This window comes from Cydia strobilella, chromosome 1, assembly GCF_947568885.1.
Source record: "Cydia strobilella chromosome 1, ilCydStro3.1, whole genome shotgun sequence".
Lineage (NCBI taxonomy): Eukaryota > Metazoa > Arthropoda > Insecta > Lepidoptera > Tortricidae > Cydia > Cydia strobilella.
Window position 1 is genome coordinate 27465715 of NC_086041.1, and position 11478 is coordinate 27477192.

Below are 11478 nucleotides of genomic sequence, written 5' to 3' on the forward strand. Positions count from 1 at the left end.
CACATTTTTATCTTATAATATACGAGTAATAGTGGATTGGAATAAAAAGTAGGCGTATTAAGTGAGATGATTGCAAAATTTCAATAGTTTAAAATCTAATGTATAATATCTGGCAGATGCCCAGGATGTTCTTACATCTTTGTTTTTTTTTTGAGTTAATGAGATTATTAAAATGCTTGCTACCTATAGATCATTAGTAATTATAACTCATCATGCCTTGACTTCATATCAATGCCAGCCAGTAAACTTTCATCATAATTCATCAAGTGTGCTTTGATGTGCTTCAGAAGAGAGGCATAGTCCTGCACATGTATGGAGATGACGCTGCTGAACCTCTGGTGGATGTTTCTGTTGAGGTAAAGACGAAGGGATGGGTAGCTGGTGATGTGCTCGTGTTGACACACGCCTCGCTCGTTGAGACAGTTCACTTTACCCAGATTGACTGCATTGTTAAGTAGCTGAGGACATAAATTATTATTTTATATTTCGGCCATCCGATTAGTCTGCTAGTCGGCCAGGCCCATAGTCGGTACATCACTAGTTCTATTGTATCTAAAGGTTCCATTTGGTTAACCATACAATAAAAAGAAAAATTGCTGACTGCATGTGATACTTACGATGCCAGCAATCGCGAAATCTGCATACATTTCGTAGCAGCGATAGCACCGCGGGGAGTGGAAGTAGACCAACCAGGGTTTCTTGCCACTGCAAAATAAATGACATGTCAATGCCACTATTGATATTATTATGTACTGCGATTTGAAATAATAAGTTAATAACAGGCAAATTTGACATCGTGAGACTACATACTTGACAGATAGATAGTGTTACTATTTCCTGAATAGCAATAGGGGGTATTACTGCAATGTTCTGCCACCAGAGTGCAGCACTAGCCCTCTTTAGTAAACCAAAGAGTAACTTATACATACTGTGCCTTTAACAGTTTTTTGACAAGTTTTCAGAGATAATAAAATATGACATTGATGCATCAAAGCAGTTAGTTTACAGAGTACCTACCGGGAAACGCGAATCCGAAATTTCGCTACCTGCCTCTTTATCGCTCGAATACGGAAGAGATGTTAGATAACGAAATTTCGAATTTCTTGTTTCGCGATAGACCCAGTTTCGCGTAATATTCCCTATTGTGCAATTTTGCTTGACTCTTCGTACATGCATAATTTTGCTGGTTTTTTGTTGTTGTAAGTTTGGCCTTACTGCCATTGTGTTGGGTACCTACTCGATTTTACAATATATAGAGAGTGTTACAAACCTCGCGGGTTGCAGTTCCTCCGCTATGACGCGCTTGGAAAAGGAGTTCCAGTTGAGTTTCTGCACCGAGTCATCGATGTGCTCTAACGCCCACTCCAGTATGTATGGCGCCTCATTTAGATGCTGCAAACTTACTCTGAAACGAAGAAATGTCTTCATTTCAACTTGTATTCCGTAACGGAGAGCGCAGATTTGCTATACCACTAGCGACATCTAGTGGCCAGTAGAAGTAATCTATATCTAAATCTATGGCAAAAATTACCACAATACACATTATCTTTTTGCCCGTTAAAGTGGTAACAAGATGCTCTAAAAAGCTTGCTGAGCTTTGGCTTAACTACAATATCTAAAAGTAAGAATTATGTAATAGATATATAAAAAATAAATATAGTTCGGCAAAAGTCGTTTGTCAGTGGAGAATAGGCGGAAAATTATACTGTATTTTTCTTATTATATTTTTCTTATTTCGTATAATAACCTAAAAAGAAAGTGGCCAGTATAGTTTTTTATTCCACTGCTACAGACGAAATCGGTTTGCCAGATTATACAGGCAGGCTAAAAAATATTAAGTTTATTGACATTCGTTCTATAGTGTATAATACTAACCATATATTTAAGCTTTATTTGTACTAACAACAATGATCTCAGTTGGTCTATGAATAAAAATTAAATTAAAAATTAAAAATGAGTAATAGGGTCCCGTTTACCCTTTGGGTACGGAACCCTAAAATAGTAGCTCACGAGTAGTGTTGTCCGGACGCGATGGGGTAGAGGCGCGCAGCGGGCGCGCGCACGTTGGCGCAGAACCCGCCCGCGCCGCGCGCGCACTGCAGCACGCCCGCACGCACGAACACCAGCGGCCGCAGCTGGCAAGGGTGGCAAGCGGCAAGTGGCAAACAACACAGATTACACTGAGCTGCCGCTATGGTGACACGACAGCCACCAGCGCTATGCACAATAGCGATGTGTCGCTTGCACACATAGACGGACAGCTAGCTACGGAAATAGATTTGCAATCTATAGAGCAACGAAATCCCTCTAGTTAGTGCATACTATCATTATTAATTAATTCGGGCGTCTGGCAGCTGTCCAGTGGATGGGCAACAAAGAAAATGTAAAATCAATTATTGAAGGAAGGTGTGCAATTTATATTAGAGCTCTGAGTTTGGTGTGATATAGCTAATTATGTATTAATTTCGAATATAACAATGCCAGGTGTTTTAATTGGGGGAAAAGTAGTGCCAGGTGACCAATGTCACACCCACCGCTGAACAGCTGCCAGGTGCCCGGATTAATAAATAATGATAGTATGGCACACTAACTAGAGGGATTTCGTTGCTCTATAAATTGCAAACCTATTTACATAAAGCTCTTAAACTAACAGGGGCGGCCTGCTGATCCTAAAGGCGCGCGCACTTTGGCGCAGAACCCGCCCGCCCGCACTGCAGCGCCCGCAGCTGCCGGCGGATAGGTTAGCTAACCCACTGACACCAGTATTAACTACTCGACTCTCGCGGACGCCATATCGAGTCGGCGGAAAACCTGCCGCCGAAGTCCTACGGACGCGATATCGCCACACGTGAATACAAAAACCCCTGGGACAGACATTTCGAAATACTGGGACCAACGAGAATATAATCACTACATTTAGGGGATATGAGTTATCAGAGTTATAAACACATACGGATTCCCCGTCTTAAACATATCTACAGTTATAGTAACAGGAAAAAATTCCTGTAGTACGATATCGCACATCGATTAAACGTCTCTATGTAACCAAAACCAAATGCGAGAGCTGCAAGCAAGAATCATATTAAAAACAATGACGTGATTGCCTTTCATCAAATAGGCCCCAGAGAGCCACATTTTTCACGCAGCCTAATACTATTGACAAAGAAACAGACCTTGTATTTTATTTAAATATCTAACCTAACCTAACACGAGCAGACTTCGACATACCTATACATATATTGAGTCGATATTCACACCCCGAATTAAGGTGCAGTAGGTTCAGCCAACAGTTTTTGAATAATTGTAGCAATACGGTTGCCAAGAATTTAATTAGCAATCTTGAGGCCTTTTTCTAGTAAATTCATCTATTCAATACCTGGTTTTCTGACTTTGGCTTGATAGAAAAAAATCACGAACATAGGTCTAAAACGCACCTTGATTTGTAGCAATTTTTGCAAAAAAAACTAAAATTATGAAAATTTACAACTTTGGGAACAAATCAAATTATTTTATTAAATTATTTTTCTTTAATATATGACATCTATTTCAGTTTATAATATGGTAATTGCTTCTAAAAATGCGCAATTATATTTTTGATCCAACTCACCAATTGCTTTTTTTAAATTAAAATTCCTGGCACGCACAGCCATCTTGTTCACGCTTACGCTCAGTGTGTAGAGAGAGAAGAACCTGAACCTACGGGGCCTTAAAATTCAACATGCTAATAATTTTATGTTATACCTACGTACTTATATTATTTTATGTTTGTACCTTATTGGCGACCAGTCGCCACGCATGCTTCAAGTGTTCGTAGCCCGGCGGCAGGTAGGCCACCAGCCACGTCTCCTCGCGGCTAGGATCTAATATCTCCAGGGCCTGCTCCTCCGTCAATTCCAAATCTCGAAACGAAATACAATAATTAGAACAAGCACATGTAAAGATACTCAATCTGACATGCACCATAAGATACGTTCTATTAAATTTGGGTGGTACTGTTAGGTTAGGGTTTACTGCGGAGGTATATCACATTCAGTCACGTATGTCAAAGTTAGAAAAAATATTGTTATGTGCATAGTTACCTGCGCTATCCTTTATAAGTTGTATGAAGTCTACTATCTGATGTTCATCTATTCGGCCGCTGTACATGTCTCTCTTGTCGCCCGTTTGTACCAAAATGACTGGCGAGTTCGAAGTCACTTCGCGGCAGTAGCTCGCGGTCTTTTCACAGCACGTAATTATGCCGAACTGAAATTGATAATAACTTTACAACGCATGTGCTCGAAAAGTGCGTTTCCTACGGAGCCATATCATGCGGAAAGTACTACTTTTCCGCAGTAGTGCTTTTTGTTTTCAATTTTTTTTTACAGTACATATGGTGCTACTTTCTCGCACTAGTGCGGAAAAGAGCACTTTTCGTGCATATGTCGAAAGTTTAAAGGGCCATATGTACTGTAAAACGTTGTACGATACATGTGCGAAGTGCGAATAGATAATTCGCAACTCGCGTCGATTTAAAACACTCCTTTTAATAATTAAACTTATTTGCCATGATATGTTTTTTATTTACTCGCACAATGCATAGTAAAACATTGTATGACACGTGCGTAAAGATGATTTCACTTTCCGCACTTGTTGCATAATAGTTATTTACGATACAAGTGCGAAAAAGAGGAAATTCGAAACGAGTGGCGATAAATTAAAACACGACCGCAATTACCTATTCGCACGTGTATCGTACAACGTTTTACAGTACATATGGTCCTTTAAACTTTCGACACATGCACGAAGAGTGCTCTTTACGCACTAGTGCGAGAAAGTAGCACCATATGTACTGTAAATAGCTATTTTGTCAAGAAAACTTGAAATGTTTACAGTGTGCTAAATACGTTAAAGGCTTATTAAGGGTCGGTTGCACCAAACTGTTTGTCATCGTTAAAGAGTTCGCTAAATTGTATTGTATGGATAGTTTCATAGTAAACCGCCGCGGCGCGCCGGGTGACGTTGATCAGTCCGTCAAGTGCGAATGGTGCAACTGGCAACACCATTAACACCTACCCTACACAAAAACACATCCATACGATGCAAAAAGTGTTTCAAGATATTGTATCCACAGTGTTGACAAGTGATCTTCTAGTCACTAGTGGTAACTGGATTATCCAACGTTATGACGTCACAGACGGAGCGATTATATATCGGCAGATATCGTAAGATACCGACAGATATCTTAGAGTATCGCTAAGCACCACACACGCCAACGATACCAAAATATATATCGCTCTCTGTCTAGCACCTACATTGTGAGAGAAACGAAATATACTAAAATATATCGTAATAAATATACCGAGCTGTAACATATATTTATCGTATGACTTCGTTACATTGTGTTACGTTACTTGCGATATCGTAAGATACCAAAATATATATTACATCTTCGTGTGTGGACTCTGTCAAATAGTACGTAAAAGATATCGTAAGATGCCGTATCTTACGGTATCTGGCGATATATTATCGCTCAGTCTGTGATGGGCTTTATTGCTAATGCCCGGATCTAGCTGGGCCGACTTGGTCGTACAGCGCCATCTACTTCAACTGGTACGAATTATTCTTAGACTACTAACTTTCTATGTACTTAGAGAGACCCCACACTAGCGTCGGCGTCTAGCCAACGTCCAAAGATGCGCCAAAGCTGCGTAGAGTTGACAAGACGCCGACGCTCGGGAGACGCTAGTGTGGGTGGCCCTTAGGGTAACCGTGGGGTTGCACTAAAGGCGCTGACAAGACGCCGACTCTCAAAAGATGCTAGTGCGTCTAGTCAGCGCTATGTAAAATGGCGTCGCTCGTTGCGCAGTTGCGCCAACGCTGCGTCGAGCAGCAGCCATAGAGTTGACTAGTTGGAGAGTCTAATTGTATTAGATATATAAAAAACTCTCTTACTGGCTCAGCGCAAAAAACTTAAAACTATAATAGCTACAGAATGTGTTCTTACGCTTATATCTTCTGAGTTCAGGAAGTGCAAAGATGCGCGCGTGAATGCTTCGGCAATAGTGTCCCATGAGGCCTTGTATGGCACTACTAGCACCACCCAAGTTCCAACATCTGGAAAACGAACGTTTTTACGTTAGGTTAGGGTTCAATGAAAATAGTTTAAGCACTATTAATAATTCTCAGAGCTTTCTGCCGACAATTTTTAAATCTATAAATCTAATATATAATAAAGGTAATATAGGCAGCGTATTTTTGAGGGTAGCATCAGCTTATAGGGGTGAAATGCCAAGTTTAAGACGAAAGGGGACGACCGCTTCAAAACCGGATTTCCATACAAACGAATTCCCCATTTTACTCTCTAATTGAAAATATTTTTACAGTATTTGATGTACTTTAGCTATGCCCGACCGTTTGATTATTAGGAGCGAAAAACAGTTTTCATACAATTTTATTCATAAAGTAATAATCGAAAAAAATCAAACGGTCGGGCATATCTATGATTAAAATACATCGAATTGTGTAACATTATTTTCCATAATCCAGGGAGGAAAATGAGGACTACGTTTGTATGGAGAATCGATCGTCCCCTATCCTCTTAACTTTTAGATTTAGGTAGATTGGCTACAAGGTAACAGACCACGCCCAGACCCTTATTCCCAAAAAAAGTAATGTTGTGGCGTGGCGTATTGCTTACTATATATAGAAATTGCTAGTCAACAATTCAAGACCCTAACTTTAGTAACTTCTCACCTTCGTGCAAAGTCTGAATAGCGAATGGCGCCAACGAATGCAGTTTATTAGCCAACGGGGCTACTCGAAGGAAAGTGTTGAGGTCGGCCGACGGCGAAGCCTTCTGGTAGGCGCCGCCCGGCTTCAGCAGGGCCCACGCCGGCGGCGCCTCCACCTGCAGGGACAGGCAGAGGTGGGACCACAAGTCGCACTTGATTTCACCTGTAATAATGTTTAACTTGACAAAAACAGGCATAGTGGGTGTCGAACCGCGCATGAAAACGGATAAGTATTTTATTTTTATACGCTTTCGGTTTAAGGGGCCCACTGACTATCAGTCCGCCGGACGATATCGGCCTGTCGGTTAGAACAAAAATTTGACAGTTCCGAACAACTGACAGGCCGATATCGTCCGGCGGACTGATAGTCAGTGGGCCCCTATATAGGTATTTTCTCAAAAGAATAACAATAATTCATTTACTTGAGAAAAGAAAATATTACATGCATAACTTAGTTATAATACTTAATCTAAGCTAGTGAGCGTAAACATTAATGCAATCGCAAAACCATAAAACTTTCATTGCAGTTTTGATCCTGTGAACGCTGTCAGGTCAGGCAAGTTAATAGATACATAGAAGTAACAGAATAGTTTTCACACACTCAAAGCTAACATGTAAAACAAAATAAGTAGCACCATCTACATGAGCAACAATTAGGTACCTTAAGTTATTTACACTTCCTGTCAGTCCTGCACTTTTCCTTGCTTAAAAGTAAATTGAAATAAATAGATTTGTAAAAAGTTGTTAAGCAAGCACTAAAAAAAATATTTGGATTTTTAGATGTCCTTGTATACTTACCAAAATGCAAAACTGGAAATTTCATCCTTATCTGATACAGCAACAGTTTGTCGTCATCCTTCTTCGAGAAGTACAAGACCCAGGCGTTTTGGTAGCCAGCGCGAAGCTGGTTTCTTATGTCCTATAAAATATTTAGACTTAGACCCGGCATTACATATACGGGTAGGTAAGAAAAGCAACTATACTAGAGTTGAGTAGTCTTAAGATAATTTCGCGCTTCGAATTCGTTCGCTACACGAGATGGTGCTGTTCGGCTCAGTATATTATGCGGTAAGTTTTGTTGTCATACATTTACTTTTGACAGTTCAGTGACTACTCATCTAGTACAAAAAAGAAAATTTTGCTACATGTAAAGGATCGGCCACATCGCTGCTCAAAATACGGTGACGATGACGGTACCGAATCGCACTGACGCGTGCCTCATGCGAATCTACGATGCGTCAGTATTTTGAGCAACAGTGTGGAGAGCATGCGGTATAGTCGTGACGTTTACGGCACGTCACTGCGATTCCGCACCGTCTGCGTCTTTGGACAGCGTATTTTGAGCAGCGGTGTTGCCGATCCTTAATAGCGCCTGGCGGCTATGGGACACATTAGTTATTGGAGAATTGACAGATGTTAAATAGTATGAATATATGAGCCCACGAAAGTTCATATTTTTGACACGTCAAGCGCGTTCACAGCTTTTATTACTCCCTCCATGCACTTTTCATTCAAAAATCAGCATGGGCGTTATTTGCAATTTTGCACATAAAGTGTTATCTGGCAATTCTAAGTGACAGTTAATTAACTGGAAACTTAACTTTTGGAGTTAAGTTCACCAACCTTAAACTTCTCTGGGTCCACTGGTTCAATAGTAGGCAGAGCCTCGATGACTTCACTCAGGATTTCTTTCTCTTCTGTGCTAGTAATCTCCTTTACCGTTTTTCTGTACCTGTATACTATGGTCGTGTCATCATTATTTGTTAGTTCGGACCTGATGTTGAGGTCTTCAATCACTGCTAGTGTCACAAGCCCATTCTGGAAACACAAAATATACATTTTATTTAAATAGTTGCATAGACACCAAAATGTGGATGTGGAACGCTAAGCCTTTGCTTTCCATCTGTCTGTTATTGGGTTGTATGTTTATTATATCACAATTACATTATAGTTACAAATTTTTTTACTATGTACGATTTTTCAGCACTTTGCAATACCATTAAAAAAACTTACCAAATGATATGCTAGTCTTGTCAAAGCATCATGGTCTATTCTGTTTCTTCCTAATACATAAGCCATGGGTTTGTCAAGGCCTCTAAGGTATGTTAGAGTTGGTACATAGTTTGTTTTTTCTATGTATGATAGGACAAAATCTTCCAATGCTTTAAATTTATGAGCACCGCGGTAGTAAATGTAGTTACCTTTTTTACCCTGCAGTAAAACAATAATAATTAATTAATTTTCAACAGTTCATGTAGGGAAGGTTTAACAATAACAATAAATGTGCCCCAGTACTTACATCAGGATAAAATAATAAAGATGGATAGCTGCCAATTCTCATCGAGTTGTAGCAAAATGAATTGTGGTATTTGCAATTCACTGCACCCACTTTAACCTGTAAAAATGTAAATCCCAACAATTAATGAAGTATAAGTAGCAGGGTTTTCAATATCAATTGAATTTTAAGTTAAGATAGACCATAATTAGGGACTTATTATTTATATAGGACTTAACTTACAATGCCCTTATATACTTCAGCAAGCTTCTTCCAGTGATCAGCTAGATTTTGACACGGCGGGCAGAACGGAGAATAGAAGTTAATGAAGTGGAACCCATCACCTAAATAATTATCTGAAACACAAATATTGTTATGTAGCACTTGTTTTTATTAGATTTCTTTACTAGCTCTTTACATAAGAATTTACCTAGATTACAGTGTTCAGTGATAAATATTGCACATTGGAATTTCGGCTTTGTAGAGTGTTGTCTCTTTCTCTCTTGTTGACTCCAATAGTCTCTTTCCCGATGTGCAATATTGATCACACTGTAACTCCAGCCCAGATAGCAAAATAGATTTTTATAATTAAATATTTTTTTTTACATTTTTAATTAATTTACACAATTCAGTATAGTAATTGTGCATTTATTATTGCTATTAAAAAAAAAATAGCACTTACAAAACTCTTTCCCCGAAACTGTATCTACAAACGGATCTTCATGGTATAGACCGTTATAGAACATGTTATTGTACTCCTTCTGGCTACGATAGTCATGCTGCCTGGAGTTTGGTTGATGGACCCCAAACGTGTCATACATGCGCCTCTTCTGTGGATCTTTTAATGTTTCATACGCTTCAGTGATTTTTAGAAACTTCTCCTGAACTGAATCATCCTGAAAATTAAGATTTTATGATATTTCATAAAGAGAAATAAGAAATTAATTACCATAATGTGCAGACTAAAAATGGATAAATGATAAAATTTGATTATGTAATATATTTACAATTTTATTTATAAACAAATGCATTAAAATGCCTGACAATGATATATTATTATTATTGATCATTAACATTTTCACTGTGGCAATTAGTTACAATGGCAATACATAAGCAAAACATTTGGTACACTAAGGGGGTTGCATCATGAAAAAGGTTGAAAAACAGTGCTGTAGAGAATGTTTAATTTTAACATCCATATTCATATCAATAATATTAAATTACCATAAAAACTTTATTACACAAATCAATTTGCTCTAAGAGTAATATGTTCTTGATATATGTTTAGGTATGCGTTCAATAATAAAGCGTGAAGAATGTAATGCAGTGAGAAATTAAAATTATGTTATGGTACATGATAAAGATATTTATTAGAAATCAAGTATGAGTACTTCACTTAAATAATGTTAAGCACATGGAACATGGTAGCAATATATATAAATATAACTAATATACTTACTTTGAAACATACTTAAAACTATTCATATATTATTAAGAATTTTAAGATGTTATTACTTGTAACATTAGGTATACTTTATCCATAAGTAATTACTTATTGTTATTGCCAAGTAGGGAATTTACCTGGTTTTTATCGGGATGATATTTTATTGCTAATTTTTTATAAGCTTGCCGGATTTCCTGCGTAGTGGAGTGCTTTTTTATACCCAAAATCTCGTAAAAGCTTACATCGGTAAGGTTAACATTTCCGAATAAAACGAATACCACGATCACAAATTTAAACCTGAAATGAATAAGTTTTAAAGTTAATTAAGAGGTGAAAGTCAGTTGTTTTAAAAGTCATATGTTACTAATGGAAATAGAAACAAAATCTTAATACTTACATGGTGCAAAAAAGCCGGCAAGTGTGCTAATAAAAGTAAGTATATTCTCTCAGCGTCTGTTATGTGATGCATATGTTCACTCAGTTACTTTCGGAACGGTTTTTTAGTTAAATGACTAGTTCATCTTAGATAGATAAATTATTTGACCCAATTTGGAAGATAAAATTAAATGTCTGTTTACTTTTTGTGTAGGTGTCGAGGTACAACTTTCTTACAGTCCGGTCCGAGTCTGACAGCTGACGAGGACGGGCAGGACGCCCATTCATTCACAGAATCTTTAAGCTGCGTACACACGGTGCCAATTAATGAATGAAATTAAATATATGTATTATTTCTCAGAATAATGACTAAAGCATAGAAGTAGGGCAAAAATGCTTCACAAATATGTATACCCGTACTTTACTTCCTTACGAATTAGATAATGTGCCGAAAAGAGATGCATATATGCTTGTTATTTCTCATTTACGTATGGTGTCATAAGTTTGATAATTTGCTAGGGATGTGACTGTGTCGACTTTTTATATCGATAAATTATGCATAAGTTTATGTGCCGTGTAAAAGAATAATCACGAAATTGGCAAATTGATAA

The 11478-nt window shown here is 38.2% G+C and overlaps 1 protein-coding gene across 1 annotated transcript; it reads right to left on the reverse strand.

The window, feature by feature from the left end:
• Positions 1-12: 12 nt before the first annotated feature.
• Positions 13-11113, reverse strand: LOC134743002 (dnaJ homolog subfamily C member 10-like). Its single transcript, XM_063676267.1, has 16 exons — positions 10890-11113; positions 10630-10789; positions 9731-9944; positions 9292-9404; positions 9073-9168; positions 8787-8984; positions 8397-8591; positions 7572-7692; positions 6736-6936; positions 5987-6096; positions 4080-4245; positions 3772-3899; positions 2011-2135; positions 1271-1405; positions 618-705; positions 13-458 (listed from the first exon to the last, which is right to left on the reverse strand). Coding segments are annotated over exons 1-16 (2310 nt in total). The 5' UTR covers positions 10892-11113; the 3' UTR covers positions 13-200.
• Positions 11114-11478: the final 365 nt, after the last annotated feature.

What these genes read in the sequence shown, in the direction of transcription:
- LOC134743002 (XM_063676267.1), bottom strand. An exon ending in ATTTCCAGTTTTGCATTTTG is followed by an intron (nt 6,937 to 7,571) that starts GTAAGTATACAA and finishes ACATTATTACAG; the next exon opens with GTGAAATCAAGTGCGACTTG. An exon ending in GGCGACTGGTCGCCAATAAG is followed by an intron (nt 2,136 to 3,771) that starts GTACAAACATAA and finishes CACCCTTGCCAG; the next exon opens with CTGCGGCCGCTGGTGTTCGT.